The 16,943-nt window shown below is 43.9% G+C and overlaps 1 protein-coding gene across 8 annotated transcripts in view; it reads right to left on the bottom strand.

Annotated features, from left to right (window-relative positions):
• LMO1 (LIM domain only 1) overlaps window positions 1-16,943 on the bottom strand; it is a 515,472-nt gene that overhangs the window by 261,618 nt on the left and 236,911 nt on the right. For 4 of the 8 annotated variants that reach the window (XM_078681000.1, XM_078680997.1, XM_078681002.1 and 1 more), the window contains one exon: window positions 3,937-3,981. The exons of 1 other annotated variant lie outside the window; for it this stretch is intronic. In XM_078681000.1, the coding sequence (XP_078537126.1) occupies window positions 3,937-3,981 (45 nt within the window). Of the gene's footprint in view, window positions 1-3,936; window positions 3,985-16,943 lie in introns of all 8 variants that reach the window. 3 more of the 8 variants (XM_078680999.1, XM_078680996.1, XM_078681003.1) reach the window with 1 other exon arrangement.

The following is a 16,943-nucleotide window of genomic DNA, read 5'->3' as shown; positions in this document are numbered from 1 at the left end:
ACAAAAAGACCAAGTTTGACTTCACTCTGTTCGGCAAAGTTTTGCTCTAGCAAAGACCAACATTTCTGATGGTAGATACTAATAGAACCAAATCAAACTTCCAATGCATGTGGCCCAGTAGGGACCTTGGGGAGATGCACTGAGGCTAAGGCTATAACAGGTTGCTCAATTTTACACAAATTCGTGAAACAAGGTCAAAGTTTACAACAATCTAAGTATTCTTCTCCTGCGGACAAAGCATCTCAACCATAATCACAGAGTCACTATTGCCATCCCAGCAATCCCTGGAGAGTCTTCCTTTGAAGAGGTAGAAACGTTGAGATCTCAGGCGTAAAACAACAAAAGTGTGTCTGTTATGGTTAGAGAAGCAAATAATATTGTCATTGACATCTTATTGCTATGCCATATGACTAAGCAATTTCCATCACTGTTGCAGTTCTAGATTGCATTTTTTCAAAAGGCCTTTGTCCATGTCAGGTGTAAGTTACATCTGGGTATAGGCTGCCTGAGTGTAGGATTAATGGCCAAGTGCGTGTGTGTTACGGGCATAGGGCATCTGTGTGTAGTACACAGAGAGCACGTGCCTGTTAAACACAAGAGATTACAGCATAGCCAGTGGCTAAGTAGTGTATGATACTCACAGAAGGAATGGGCTTCGGCCATGCTCAGTGAAAGCAAAATAACAACGCAGCTGTTACGCTCTAAGTTTAGATCACACAACACACGCCCTATAAGCAAACAGGGCACCCAATGTACAGGAAACTGATTGCCTCATTGATGATGTCACTGGCTACCTATGAGGGTGGAATCTGTGGTATAGTACATGTCCTTGCTTGGCTTCTTCTGAACATAGCCTCTGAGGGCATATTATGTGACACAATATATGGCATCCTCCTCTTGTTCTGGGCGTAGCCATAACCAGGGGAAAAATACTCTGGTCCGAATGTACACACCTTTTTAAATAGCAGTATGAATTTTCAACACATAAACCACATACAAGCAGCACAGCTTTCTTCATGCTAAACTGGGTGATTTATTCTGCAATTTTGTTAATAGCCTTGACTAGATTTTCTCTTTGGAAGTTTGAGTAAGAACGCAACTTGGAGTTTAGAACGGTGCGTGCAGAACCCCCAATCAGGGCCAAGTTATTAGAGATTCAAACAATTCTCTTTCAATGGTGAATGAGACTGAATCGTAACCGAGAGTGTGGCTGTCAATGATGCAGCAGGTGCAGTGGCGCTGGGTCCGGGAATCCTGTGTAGCCCACTGAACCCTGATTACGTCTGTGTTGTACTATGCTACCAGTGGTCGGGGGTTGGGGTAACTTGCTTTCTTGCAGTTGCACAGAGACCGTGGCACCCTTGCTACGCCACTTTTACCTGCATTGTCGCGGTTTTACGTTTGCGTCAGTAATACCAACCTACTCTAAATCTCTCATCTTCTAGTTCTTTATCTTACAGAGGAATCAGAGGTGTGTTTTTGTTCTTCCCCTCCCCGTAGCTGGTATTGATGACTTTCTTTTCACAGCATCGGGGAGCAATTTAACCTCTTGTGGTCAGTTTTCAGCGGGGTGTCCGAGTCGGGAAAAATAACATCTAGCGTCCAGAGATTAGAGGACGTTCAAAGCCGCGGTTCCCACTGAGGTAATAACGAGCGAGGTCAGCACGCGTCGCTCGGACTCGGGCGCTTTGAAATTACGCAGTGGACAGAGTGGCTTTCATCCCTGTCAGTCCGCGGGGAGAACAAATACAACTGCACAAAGTTTTAATTAGTTGGCAGGGTGGCGTGGCAGGTGAGGTGCAAAACAAATTTGAAGCTGCCGAGCCCGGTCTGCAGGGGTTCACAGTGTACCTGTCATGACGTTTTTACAAAGAGAAAATAGCATCTCCATAGAATTATGGCCCTGACGTGAAATCTCCAGAGGAAACGGCAGGTGAACGCAGCCTCGGGCAAACAGAACCGAAGAATGGGAGTAGGACTTTCTTCCACTTACAAAGAAGTCAGAGCGCTCTAGTTCAATAGTTAAAATATTCCATACAGATCTTATATCGCTTGCAAAGCGAAGGGTCCCTTTGCATTGATTATGGGGCAGTTTCCGAGTTAATTGCATGGTTAGAATGCATCATTGGAAGAGGGGAGAGACCGAACAAGAGTCCTCTCGTCAGAATAGAAGGCTTTCCACCGAACACAGTGGGAGTCAAGAATGAACAAGTGTGCCAAAGGGACTACTTTGTTGTGCACTCAAAGAGCCTATTTTTTATCTTGGCTGCAGACAGCTGTAGCTGTTTGTTGGAAAACAGAACTATTGCACACAATACAGAATTAGAGTGAGCATGCCGTCCATCCCATGCACTTGATTGGCTACATTTATGGTGTATCTCGCTTCCTTAGCCCTGGTTCAGCGGCATTTCTTTGTATTTGTGTGTGTTGTTCCTCCCAAGGGGCACTTAGATCTCATCGTATTTTCAGAGGATTAATGTATTCTTCCACTGCTGACTTAAGACCTTGGTTGCCCTAAGGACTATTTCCCCCTCTCTGTTTGTACCGCTCCACTTGGGCCTGCTTCTTTCTTCAACCATTCTCTTTATTAAAGAATGAAGCATCTCCCCCATCAGCTGCTTGTCTAACAACCACCTAGTGCTCTTTGCAACCCCCGATCCTCCATTGAAGGGTGGCCATCTTTAAATGGCTATTTATTCATTCCAAGATGGCCATATATGTGTGTGCAAGCATGTGTACCTGCCAATTTACAGTGGCTTTTCTTTTAGTTCAAGAAAATCCATTATAAGTTGGCAAGCCACACGTGGGTGTATGCATTGTACATGTGCGTGAGACAACAAATTACAGGGAGAGCCGAGCCAGAGCCAAGCCAAAGGCAGTCTGACTCTAAAGGCCTATGCACCAGCCAAGCCTTATAAATATTGAAAAAACATGTTAGAATATGATATGGTGTCCTCAGTATTCACAAAAGTGTACTTGTTTAACACGCTGAAGCATGTATCCATCTCAGCATTGGGAGTCATGTATTACAAGGGAGAATTTTAAACATGAACTGAGAAACATGCCTGCCCCCTCTGTAATGAACATGTTATTAGAGAACTAGGATGCAAGACAGTTGTCATGTGTACCGTATACTTGGCCTAGTATCACATTAAGGATGAAGACACATTACAGGCTATTAAATCAAGCACACAAGAGATTTTTGTACAGCACATTACCTGAACTCACATATTTGTTTGTGTTCAGAATACAAGAAATGTATAGTATACTGAAGTGCAACTCTATTGTTGAATTACACTGTTAAAGTCAAACGTTTTAAGAAATTCTAATGGTAAGTATTTTAAATAGTATCCTCAGCAAAATATTCACTGTTCCTAACACAAGTCAGAAATGGGGATACGTCAGGGTGGAAACAGAGATGTGTGTGATATGACCTATGTTAGGTGCTACTGAAAATAAAGAAATACACATTGCCATGGACTGATCATAGAACTGTACATCTAAAAGTTGTGTGTTTTGTGCCAGGATACAATTAACTAATAATAATAATGTTTTTTATCTAGTGCCCCACGTCTGTTTTTCTAACAGCTGTAAATAACAGGTGTCACTCTCACCCAATTTAACGGTACTCATGGGCATGGCGGGCTTTAGGGCACTGGGACTGGTGCTGTCGCACAGGGTGCGAGGGGGACGCTGTGTTTAGCAATAACTCACGATTTGAGAGATGAGGGGCACTTTTGCCCAGCGGTAGTGAGGCGGTCATGGGGTGTGGGGGCGCCAAAAAATGATTGTCGCACTGGACCCCACCAGCAGTAAAGCTGGCCCTGCTCATTTAGTGTTCCATTTGAACATTCTGGTCTTTCAGAGTCACAAACTAGCTTTAATTGTTTTAATCGAACACAGTCTGAAGCGATGAAAAGAAGAGGGCCGTCCTACCTTTACTGCTGTCTTTTCCTATGCAGGCCGGTAAAGTTGCACTTGCTGCTAAGAAAACAACAAAAAACACAGCACTGTTACTTAGAGTCCATCCGAAGTCTCTGTGTCAATCACACATTACTTCATAGTGCCAGCTCATAATAGGATCTCGTGCAACAAACACACAAAAAATACTTCAATTATGAAACAGGCACTCATCTAAAAAAACAACGCTCGCTACAGAACAATTTCTATCAAAATATGCTGTGTCCAGCTACGCGGTTTCGCTGCACTTGAACAAAAAAACATAATCCAGAGATTTCTTTAATTTTCTACTGTCTTCTAAAAAAGATATATACGTCTGTGCATGAGAGTAATATATGCCTGTCATAAATATTCATGTGTATTCGATGCATGCCTCACCTAAGCTCGTCACCGTGACACAGTGCACACATTTATATGCATGCTACTCACACACTCACATTAAGCTTACCAACTACACAATCTACACATATATAAGAATGGTACACACAAGCTTGTCACATAAACACAAAGTGCACAGGTGTAAGCGGGATACTCACATCCTCCCACATCCTGCTAACACGCGCCTATTACCCATTTCGCCATTTTTTTGCACCTATGTGAAACATATTTCAACACTGCCCAGTAAAAGATTTAGAAGGAACATACTCCTGCATCGTGCGAGATGTTCCCTGATACTCAGTGGAGTAATGATGGCGAAATGATGCCCCGACCTACAGAATATGAAGAGGGGCCCCTGAATCTCCACATCCATTGGCCTTGGTTTAAATTGTGACCCCATTAATGTTTTAAGGGTACCTGAAGTTAACCCCTTGCCCCCACACCCAGCCTGAGCTGATCCTGTCGCTCGGCTGAACCACGCCCACTTAAGAAACCAGTGCTGTGGGAGGGTCGAGTTTTGGCCGGGGTCCCTGCTAAATAAGTTCTAGTGGCTCAGGCAAAGGTAGGCCACTCGGAGGCAGCCTCGTTCCTGTAACGCAACTCGAAAGGTTAATTGGTCTGCAGGAGGACTGCGAGGGTTTGGCTAATGACATATTGCCTTAAGGCTTCCTTCCCCATGCTGCATGCAATCAAGGCCAGAGCACAATGAAGGCACGTCGCGGGCCACCACCGCCCCCGAAGCCCCCTGCCTCCACACCCCGCACATAATTCTGAAACAGCTTCACATTAGAGTCGCGATGGCTGAAGGCAGTTCGGTTCCACCTGCATTACATGCCTTGTTAGAAGGGGACCGGCTAAGTGCGGCAACTCCGCTGCTCATTACCATGGCAGAGAGCTAAAAAGAGCCCTAATGAGGCGAGGGTGTGCGAATGTGTGGCGCGCGCGAGGGAGGGCCGGCCCCCTGCCTTCCCCAAGGGATCCGGCCAAAAATCTTCAATTTGCCATTTATGACAGCTAATTAGTTATTCTATTCAAAATCTTTGCTTTAAATAAAAGAACTAATTACACACAAAGGTCAGCCCCCCACCTCCTGTGAAGCACACATAATTGGCTTATTTCCCCAACATTGTGTGTACTGTATGCTTACACAATGCTCCTGGGCAGATGGCGTTAACTCTTCCCTCGAAGCAGTTCTTTTTAAAACTTTTTTTCTCCGTTGCGCAGTTTATCAACGCATTGTTGACCTTTCTAAACAAAAACTACTGAAACAGGATCTGGGCAGGCACTGCTTGGGAGTCGGGCATGCCGTCTGCTTGGAATCCACCTCGTTGTCGTCGTCTGAAGCACCCCGAATAGAAATTAGGCATTATTTAAACACATCAATCTTGTGTTCAGCATGTGCACGTTTCACCTCGTGACATGGGCACAGCTGACGCTAATAAGTAATGACGAGCAGGATACACACATCTAAGTCCCGTCTTGTGTGGGTCTCTGAACCGCACATCCTTATTTACAAGGAACATTTTGTATACAGGAATGAGGGGAGGCATTCTTTAAACACCGCACTCCTCGTCACTGAGCTTTCTTCCTTTACAAACTCTGTTATATGCCCTGAAGCAAAATCGCCTTGGCTTCAAGTTGTCCTGCAGGAGCCACCCATCTCATGCAGTAACTGACACAACGTCTAAGTCCCTAGAAGCAGTGGTGTTTTAAAGATAATCCCCTCGCCACGCCACATATTTTATGATATATTTTCCAGGATTGTTATTTTTGTGCTTTTGGGAAATTCCATGGGGATGCAATGCACGATAAAGGGGGAGTTGTTATAGCACGTTCTACTGACTCACGAAACAAAATGGCAAATGTTTCACCTCCAACTCTTCGGTCAGTTATGAGCAGCAGCACGTTATGAATGATTCACAAGGAATTGGGAAATCAGCTCCTTTGAGTTGCTTCTATATTTGGACTAACAGTCCACCTTTCTCGACTATCACAAATAATTCAAGGAACAAAACTGGGAAGCTGAACATGTTGCAATATTTCATGTGAACTTATGTCAAAAGAAGAGAATGCTATTTATAAGGGCATTTCCACTTTCTAACTTTTTTTAATCCCTTTTGCTCATGGGAAAGAATACACTTTTCCCTGTAGATAAACCCCTCATCCAAGGTCCCATCAACTCTGGACGTTGTAGTGTCTTGTAAATAAGAAATGATGGAACCCTTTTGGCTCCAGATGGAGTCTGTAGAACTGTGATGTAAACGTTAGAGTGGAATGCATTGAAGGCTGATATTATTATTATTGCGGTTTTATATAGCGAATAGCTGGCCATCGGGTTTCCCAGAGTTTGGTGGAAGACTAAACAACTTCAAGAGTGGTAAAAGGGTAGTCCAAGTTTCAAGCATTTCAGCATGGAGAGGAGGATTGAAGTAGCCAAGTTTTTAGCTTTCTGCGGAAGGCAAGTAGAGAAGATCAACGTCAAATAGATTGTGGGAGGGACTTCCACAATTTGGGACCTTATACCTCGAAGGAGCAACCACCCATCCCGGCTCAGTTGACTCTAGGAACTGTGAAAAGCAAGTGATTGCTGAAGCGCAGAGTGCCTGTAGCTATATAGTGAGTGACAAGGTTTTGGAGGTACTGAGGCCCTGAGCGCATGTGGAATTTATACATAAGGCAGACACCCTTACATTCAATTTGCTTGTCCACTTTAAGCCAGTGAAGATCATGAAGAAGGTGGGACATGGAGGAGTGTTTAGGGAGCCAGAACAGAAGTCTGGCAGCAGAGTCCTGAACCAGTAGAAGGTGTCTGATCACATACTTATCTGTGCCCAGATATAAGATATTTCCATAGTCCAACCTGGACGCTATCATGGCCTGCATGACAGTTCTCTTTGCCAAGGTGGGAAGAATCCACAAGATCTTTTTAAGCCATCTCATGGTGGCAAAGCATAAGGAGGTGACCTTGGTTACTTGGGGTTTCATGGAGACATTATAGACTATCCAGAAACCAAGGTTCTTCACCATGTGAGTGGATACAGGAGGAGTTCCAAGTAAGGAGGGCCAATGTTGGGGCCCCTAGAGTTGGGGACTATTACATAATACCATTTCCTCGGAATTGTCACCATTCAGCTTTAAAGTGTTTGAATGCATACAAGTGGAGACATGGCCAAGGTATAAGTTGAGATCTTCCGAGGAGGCATCCTCTGCAGATGATAGCAGAGTAAGCCCATAGCTTTCCACTAGGTCTGCGAGAGGGCAGACATACATATATATATATCAAAAAGCATTGGACTAAGGGAAGAACCCTGTGGGACTCAAGAGGAAAGTGAATGTATATTGGATGCAGCGTTTGTAGAGAAAACCTGAAACGTGCGGTCTATCAGAAAGGAGGACTACCAGGACAGAGCAGTGTCCTAGAGTCCAAGATGGAGCAGCATTTCAATCAGGTGGCTATGGGACACAGTGACAAAGGCCAGCCTGAGGGCCAAGAGGATGAGGGAGGCTGTACCGCCCATGTCCAGTACCTGCCGGAGGTGCTCTGTAACTCCCAAAAGATCGGATTACATGCTATGTTCAGCATGGAATCTGGGAGGGGTAGAGGGCGTTCTGTGTTTTCACAAACAGAGTGAGCCGGGAGTTGACATGCTTCTCCAATATTTTAGAAAGACTGGGAAGCAGAGAGATGGGCCTGTAGTTGGACCAGACCCATGAGTCCAGGTGGGGCTTTCTCAAAAGCAGGCGCACCATAGAATGCTTCCAAGAACGAGGAAGGCGTTTCCCTTTAGGGAGGAGTTCAATAGTTCGACCAGGAAGGACAAAATGTGGGAACTCAGAATACACCGTTTGGCCGGGGAAGGAGGATCAAGGTGGGAATCTGGCTTAATCGATTGAAGCAGACTCATAAATTGCCCAGGCTCTAGGGGGTGGGGGGGCGGAGAGTGAAGTGAAGCCGCAGGCTGGCTCAGCACCAGGTGTGTTTCCTGCAACAGAAGATAAGTCAGGAGTGGGAGATATGTTATTGATTACAGACTGGAACTTGGCAGTGTTTGCCGAGGCCAGAGAAAATGTAATATTTGTGACTATGTTGACAAAATAGCCTGCCAGCCCTTCGCATTTTGCTTGTGACGGTTTGGGCAATGGTAATGTTTTACTGTGGCTGGACTGATCTTGAACCACTTTGAAAAGTGTTTGAGTGTTTTTGGGCTTTGAGGATTTTTTCTGAGAAAAAAGAAGCATAAGCCTTTCTGCAGTTCCTGTGATATTGGCTCAGAGCTGATTTATATTTTAATTTGGAGTTGGTATCATAGAGCTTTCTCCACTCCCTTTCAAGTCGCTTGCAGAGTTTTTTTTCTTCCAAAAGTGAAGAATTAACCAGGGGCAGGAGGTTATTGCCTGGACAATATTTTAGATTTGGCAGGCAAGAGTGTGTCAAGGGAGTTTCTATGCCAGCTGTTGACCATGGGCTCCCAGTTGGGGAGAGGTACTGGATAAGTAGGAATGAAGAGCAGGAATGTCAAGTGAGGCCCAGTTCTGGACCATTATGTTAGGGGCTGTTGTTGTGCCGGGGCAGATAGAGGATTGCGAAGGGATGAAGAAAGGGGCTGCATAGTGGTCTGTCCATAATACTGGCATGGGAAGCTCAGTGGTGAGACCAGTAACATGGGAGAAAATCGGATCCAGCAAGTGGCCAACCTTGTGTGTGGGGGTGGAGTTGATTAAATTAAGGATGAGAGCGTTTGGCCTAATTTACAGGGGGGTCTCAAAATGCATGTTTAGATCACCTAGGAGTGTGAAATTAGCATTTTTTTTAAATGTATGGCGAAATTAGGTCAGGGAAGGTTGTACACCAGTTCCCGGCGTAGCCCGGAGGTCGATTGATTAGGGCACCGAAGGCCGCTAATTTAGGTGAAAGGTGAAGTGAGAAGGTGAGGGCTTCGCAAGTGGGGGAAGAAAGTTCCTCAGTTTTACATTTAAAGGTGTCCAGATATATAATGGCGATAAAACATCCTATCTTGTCTTTGCGATCTGTTCTACTGCTGCAGTAGTTGTGCGGCTTTGCAGAAATGACATCTGGTGTAGAGGCCTCATGTAGCTAGATTTCAGTGAGGAACATGGCATGAGGGTCAGTATCTACAAGGAAGTCGAAGATGAATCGTTGGTGTTTGGCAAGGAGCAGCAGTTTAGGATATAGAAGCAAAAACCATTCTTGGTGGAGGCGTCTGTGTTTGGTGTGCCCTTGCGCTTATCTTCCAGGGTGATGGTACTGGATATATTGCCTTAAGCAGGATGGGATTCTTCATAATGCAGGCAAAGTGGCAGTGTTTGCAGTGGAGCCTACCTGCCGAGGGGGTCAATTGATGATCTGCAAGCCTCCAGGCAAATTAGGCGATGAGGCGTCAGTTGGTGGGTAGAAAATCACTTCCTAGGAACCTTAGAAGGGGCAGGGATCCTGGCCCCCGGCCCAGGTCAGACGCAGACAGGCACAGACGGGTTTGCCTTTGGTATGCTGGTGGCGCGTCCACTGCATATCGTCAACAAGCTGCCATTTAGTAGTGCAGGCTGAGCCTCGAAATGCAGTTCAGCTGCACCACAAGCCGTCCAAAATGGCGGCCACCAGAGTGCCACTCAGTAAGGGGAAGAATGCATCCCAGCTCTCTCTGCCCAATTGGAAAACCAGTGACAAACAGAGGAGCTGGGAGAGAGCAGAGTGGATCAGGAGGGTGCAGTTTAATGGTTTCTGTGCTTTTTTTTTTATCAGGGAAGGGAATAACCCAGTAGGAAAAAAAGTTTTACAATAAAGTAAATGCCAGTTTTTAAAAAGAGGAAAGATTTCCCATGTGTCCATGCACTCCTGATAAGTTAAGAGCAAAGAGGCTGACCCTGCGTGAAGAATGATCAAAACAATGTAAATGCTACCGGAGCACGCACTCACATACAGAATGTTGAGTTGCGGTTACACACAGAAAAATAAAGATGTGTATTACTAAGCTCAATGTGTGGCATAGTCCTTTGCGGGTACCCAGGCTGGGGAGGATGCTACAGCTGATGATGAGTTAAGGGATAAATAATCCGAAGTTTGACAGTTCTCTCCCAGAGAGATTACCATGGTCCATGCAAACTGCCCGTGTGTGCCACATGTATTGTAGTTGAAGTGAGGAACTGACACTTAACACATGTGGAGTCAAAGCACAGCTCCAGCCACCATAAACAAGTTAAAAATTACATAAGAATTGCATAGAAATCTTCATATTGATGACCTAGAACCTGCTGGTCAGATCATACGTAAAGGTACTGTGCTGCTATGCAATATAAAGTCTTATGCAATCCTGTGGTGTGAGCGCTTAAAGCAGATACAACCAGATTTTCGAAGAGCAGCTATTGATAATCACAAAAAGCAAGATAATGTTACAATTCGAAATTAGATATGGGACTGATTTCTGTGAATTACAACATGAATGCTCACCAAAAAATAGTAAACTAGTTTCCTTCACTATTTCATGGTTTGGGAAACTCAGAATATGAAAATAAATTTAATGAAGTTGCATATTAATGAGGACATCTGTCCTGTTGCTCAAATACCTAGACACATTGCTTTTTATTTGCAAGAAGCTGTTGAGAAAGAACTTGAATCGTTACGTAAGCATGGTATAATTGAGCCTTCCATTGGTCCAATGCCATGGGTTTCTCCCAGGATAGTAGTGCCCAAAAAACACGGGGAAGGAGATGTATGCATATGAGTTGACCTGCATCAAGGCAATTGAACGAGAACGACATCCAGGTCCAAACATTGCTGACATGATAATGCAATTATATGGTGCAAAGGTCTTCTTTCATCTTGATTTAAATAAAGGTTATCATCAGTTAGAACTTGAAGAAGATTGCAGGTATATTATAGCCTTTTCTACACATGTTGGTCTGTTTCAATAGAAAATACTGTGTTTTGGTGTGTCATCTGCTGCACAGCTGTTTCAAGATGTCATGTTTCTCTGTTCGGTCGTCCCTCGTCGTCTCCCTGGCTGGACCCAGGAAACACACTGGCTCCCTCCCCTAAGCCAATCACAATGCTGCAATGCAGCATTGCGATTGGTCTAAGTGCTGTGGCTCGGCGCTCAGATGGGGAATGGGATGCTGGGCATGTTCCCCACCAGGCTGTGCAATGCAGCCTAGTGGGAAACATGCAAAGTGAGCAGGACTGTTTGGCCGGCCTGAGAGGGCCGGTCAAACAGTCAGGCACACTTTGAAGTGCAGCCTCCCAGAAATCACAGGAGCCCAGTCCTGCACTGCCCAACCTTCCTGACACTAGAAATAAAATGATAATAAAAGAAATAACTTCTGTTATCATTTTATTTTTTATTTTACACTGCTCCAAGAGCAGTGGGGTGATGCTCCTACGCCTTAACGGAGGAGCCGCCACTACACATGAATGTGAAAAAAGCATCAAGAAAATTAAACAAGCCCTTTAGAATGGTGCTGAAATGGCATATTTGAATCCAAAACATCATATAGAGGTTGTTGTTGTTGCTAGCCCAGTTGGGTTAGGCGCTATCCTTGAAGAGCACAGTGGACACCCAAATGCTCGAAGGAATATTGTAGCCTATGCAAGTAGAAGTTTGTCCTAAACAAAGCGCTCTTACTCACAACCTGAAAAAGAAAGCTTAGCTGTGGTACGGGCTTGTGAACTTTTCCATGTATTCCTGTATAGAAAATATTTTACTGTGGCAACTGATCAGCAAGCTTTACTAACTATATTTAGAAATCCAAAGGCCAAAGTGCCTCCTCACGTTGAAAAATGTGATCACGGTTACAAGAGTATGATTATACCATTGTGCATTGTTCAGGGAAGAATCAGAATCCTGTTGACTACTTTCCCAAAGTGCCTAGACAAGGTCACGGTACTCCATCTAAGATGGCTGAGGCCTAATCAACTTCATTGTAAAATCAAACACACCAGCTACAATATTTTGGCCCAGATTATCACTGCCACGAGCCATGATAGTGACATAGTAAAGCTGAAGGTTATAATTACCCATCAGTCATAGACCCAACACACTCAACAACTCATCAGTAATGGAGAATATCAAAAGTAAAAAAATGCTAAGGATAAACTGTCCATAACGCAAGAAGGAGTTATATTAAGAGGGTCGAGAATCCTGAGTCCAGAGAGTCTGAAACAGAAAATATTTGAGGTAGCCCATGACGGACATTGTGAAGTTGTTGCCACAAACAAGCTCTCCAAGACCAACTTTGTTTTCCTTACCATGATGACAGGGTTGAAAAGGAATTAAAGGTCTGTCATTTATGCAACTGCCTTTCTACAAAATCTTTTCATCACACCTCATGTCAGAACTCCAGAAGCATGCATGGGATAAAATAGCCATTAACTTTTTCGGTCCACTTGACAATGAACAGCATCTACTAGGATATTATGGACGAATACTTGTGACTTTCACTAAATGAAGTTCTTTCATCTACAAAGATTCATCGAAAGACTAGATGGCATTTTTGCAACATGAGGCGTCCCCGCCACAGTGAAGTCTGGCAATAGCCCACCTTTCAATAGTCGAGAGTTCAGAGATTTCTTAGAGCAAAATAAAGCTGATGATGTTCAAAGTTTCTTTCTACCCTGAAATCCAATGTGTCCAGTAGTGGCTCCTGGAAGGAGTGCTGCGGGGCGGTGTGGTGGCACGGGGGAGGGGCAGGTTGGGCGTTAGTAAACTCCAGCGTACGACCGAACGGTGGTAAGTACATAATCAAATAAATAAAACAAATTACATTGCGCACACTGAATCGCTTCATCCTGTTACGCTGCAGAATGGGGCGTGCTGCGACTTATGGATTATGCCGGAGCACCAAGTGATATACTCTAAATGATGAGAGAAAAATAGGAGTCAGAGGGGTTTTGGGCAGAGGTTAAAACTATCTCCCTGGTATGTCAATGATACTTTTTAATATTTCCTTCTGGCGATATGGTTAAGAAACGGGAGTGCGCTGGAAAGTATAGGTTATAATATGCCTACCCTTCCAGTGGTCTACATTTTTTAAGCCAAACCCCATGGCTTTTGGTCAGCACCAAGGAACTAATTCCCTGATTCCACTCCTACAATTGTGCTGGAGCAAAATAACTGCATGCACTCTGCATGCTAATGATAACAAAGTAATTGCACCTACTTGGTGTCACTGCTTGATAATACTAATTGGGAAAAGATTTTGCTTCATTGATCCTCCGGTGGCCAAGGTGAGCCTTTAATCTTGCTAACTCCAAAGCATCCCCTCGGCCAATCACCTAAGGACAAAATGCACTGGGACGTGGGCAACAGTAAGCTTGAAAACCTGAGGCTGGCGCAAATTTACAGGCATGCTTCAAAAAATTCTTGTAAGTTACAGTGAAATCAGACTGCATCCCTGTAAGGGATGCAGTCAATACCACAGTCAATAATTTTTTTTTAAAGTATAATAGTCTGTCCCTTTAGTCCAATATGATCTTTTGCACTGCTTTTATAATACCATTTCTGATCTGTCATAACAAGTCCTGTGTAAACACACACAGTTTTTATTGAATGCTAGAATGGGGTTTGCCAATCGTATCTCTCAGTGTAGATAAGTAAACATGCATAAAATCAACAAGTATTCATAGATCAATAAATATTCTGAAATGATCATCAAGAATGACAGACAGTAACCTAACGTATCTAATCCTCTCCTAACATAGCCTTGATCTTGGGCATAATGTCATTCTTATCTCATGGGTCCTGAATAAAAATACACATTTTGTCATAATGAAGCTTAGTTTGTAAATCTAAGGTGAAAAAGGGGATGATGGAAATGAATGTAGGGTTCCCTAACACTAATGTTGCCTAGTCTTGATTACACCTTATGCCTCTTTCTTCCACCAACCTACTACTCTTGCAGGTTCTTCTTTTTCAATCCTGCTTTCTTCCCTTTTCACAGTCTTCTATCTTCTATCTTCTTACTGTTTACCTCACTCTTCTACCTTTCTTTTTCACGCTTGGATCAAAGTCTGATGAAGATAGAAAGGTCCTGGTCTTGAAGCATGAGTGGTAGCTCTCAATTCCTTGAAATAAATTAAGCAATGAGTGGCAGGATAGTTGATTAACATTTACCCCTTCAACCTCAATGGAATATCATCATGCGCATTCTTTACACCTGTCATCAGATCAATTGTCAAAGCCAATTTAGAAATGCTCAACACCAGAGGAACTTGGAGTGGACTGGCAGAATGTGGATGTATAGATCGCTTACTTGGGCCAGGTACTTTTCCAATGCTTTGGACTAGCTCCCTCCAAACTCAGTGGAGAGTCTATAAAATGACTGTTAAATCTCCCTACTTTATCATTGATTTATTCCAACTGTACACTAGAGAACCGGGTGCATTTTGAAGGCTCATTTATAACCATTGATATGAGGCATAATGCCTTGTCAAACACAATATATTTTCGAAAAGGCTACTGATTGAGAAATCTAAATAGATTTCTTATTTTACAAAATTTAACAGATGGAAGTGTAAATTGAAGCTTAGATTTTCAGGACCTGTCATTCTTGGGTGACTTTGATTCCTTGTTCAACCAACCTCTATATGAAAATTATTTTAAAATGTGTACATGTTAATCAAATGCTTAGAAACCATAAAAACTGCAAAAATAAAAACAAAAAGTGGTATCTGCGGATCCCATGACTCAGTCAAACATGAATATGTTTGAAGCAGTGCTCTGAACAATATAGACCGCAAGGAACACCTCGTCCGAGCTACAATCAACATCCTTTCAACCATCTACTACAAAATAGCACCAGGAATGTGATGTAAGTGGGAGAGCTTTGTGACCAGGTCAGGGGTCCTAAACACTGTATATATGCTACAATATACTACAATGTGTCCCCTTTAGTCAGTCAATCAGCAGACCTGAAATTTTATAGAAAAATGCAACAATTTGTGTCACAGCAAGAGTTGATACACAATCAAAACAATGTACTTCCTTAGCAATATTTTCTTAATCTTCCATCTTGATTCGGTACCAAATACTCTTCTAACATTACCTAAAGAAATAAATCTCAAAAGAAACAATTCCTCCAGTAAAAGAATTACCATTATGTTACAACACACAAGTATTATAGCAAGTAGTTTTCTGGTGTCCTTTATGGTAATAGTTTCATGTTCCTCAGCTTGCTCCACGATTAAGCATTTGAAGTCCTTTACCGGTTACATTTAGGTTTTTATGTAAGCCTTGTCACTCGTTACACCACAAGTGAGTTTTAGTATGAGCAATACCACTTTGAGTATTTAGACAAAATATTGAAACAATAGAGGTACATAAATATTTAGTTTGAAATATTGTGATGCACAAATATCGTGAGCAAAAATATTGTGAATAAGAATATCGAATTTAAGGTAAGTAATATTGATGTTAAAAATATCTATGCGTGAACTCCCCCCTGCGCGAACCCACCCCGCGTGAACCCCCGCACAAACTCCCCATGCACGAACCACCCCCCATGCGAACCCACCCACGAACCCTCCCGCGAACCCCCCGCAAACCCACACCCCCTGCATGAACCCCCATGTGACCCCCGTGCGGACCCCCCTAGCAAACCCCTCCCGAACCCCCCCACAAACCCACCCCTCTGCTCGACCCCCACCCCCCTGCATCACCCCCACCCTCCCCTGCAGAACCCCCACGCGAACCCCACCCTGCGCGAATCCCCTTCCCCCGCGAACCCCCCGGTGCAAACCCCTCCCCGTGAACCCCCCTGCGTGAACCCCCACACGTGAACCCCCAAGTGAACCCCCTCCCCGTGTGAACCCCCCCAAACTCCCCTCGTGTGCGAACCCCACCGTGCGAACCCCCCGCGACACCCCCCCAGCGAACCTCCCCGTGCGAACCCATCCGTGAACCGCCCCTCCTCCGCGCGAAACTCCCTTCCCCGTTTCGCAATCATTGCTGTTAGTATTCAGATATTGCTCACAAAGAATACCACTAGTCTTCAAATAGTGGTCGCAATCAATGAGATTAGCCTTCATTTTGCTCTTGAAATAGCACAAGAGCTGCAAATAAACCCTAACAGAATACTACTAAGCTTCAAATACTATTCTTCTAGAATACTACTAGTCTTCTTTTAGCAATCAATTGAAGGGTTCATTATGTATTTGAACGGTAGTTGAGTAGAACTAGTATTCCCTCATTTGCATATTTCGGCTCGTGGGCATACTACTTAGTCTTCATGCATACTAAATAAATACTATATTTTAATAGTAAATGAATAGTAAATGAATACCTCTGTAACCACTTGAATCACACTAAATGAAGATCTTCCATTTTGGTGAGGGCAGTGAAAGGAAGAAGAGAGTCATTTAAACAAAGTGCTCAGGAACTGGTTTGGACTAGGCAGAGGACTCTCTGCCATCAGAGAACAAAGGATTTTGCAGTATAAATATTGGGACCCTGATCCCGAGAAATTAGATCACTTCTGGAACAAGAAACCTTTCTGCCAAGGAGAAGAAAGAAGGAAGCTGCAGGAGTTGTACAGCCCCTCTACCAGTGTGCGGTTTGCTGGGTTGGCCTGCAGTGGTTACTTCATTGCCAAGGGAA

The sequence above is a fragment of the Lissotriton helveticus genome, chromosome 3_1 (genome assembly GCF_964261635.1).
Source record: "Lissotriton helveticus chromosome 3_1, aLisHel1.1, whole genome shotgun sequence".
In the NCBI taxonomy this organism is placed as follows: domain Eukaryota; kingdom Metazoa; phylum Chordata; class Amphibia; order Caudata; family Salamandridae; genus Lissotriton; species Lissotriton helveticus.
Note: the sequence above shows the minus strand (reverse complement) of the source record. Positions and strands in the feature narration are given on the sequence as shown.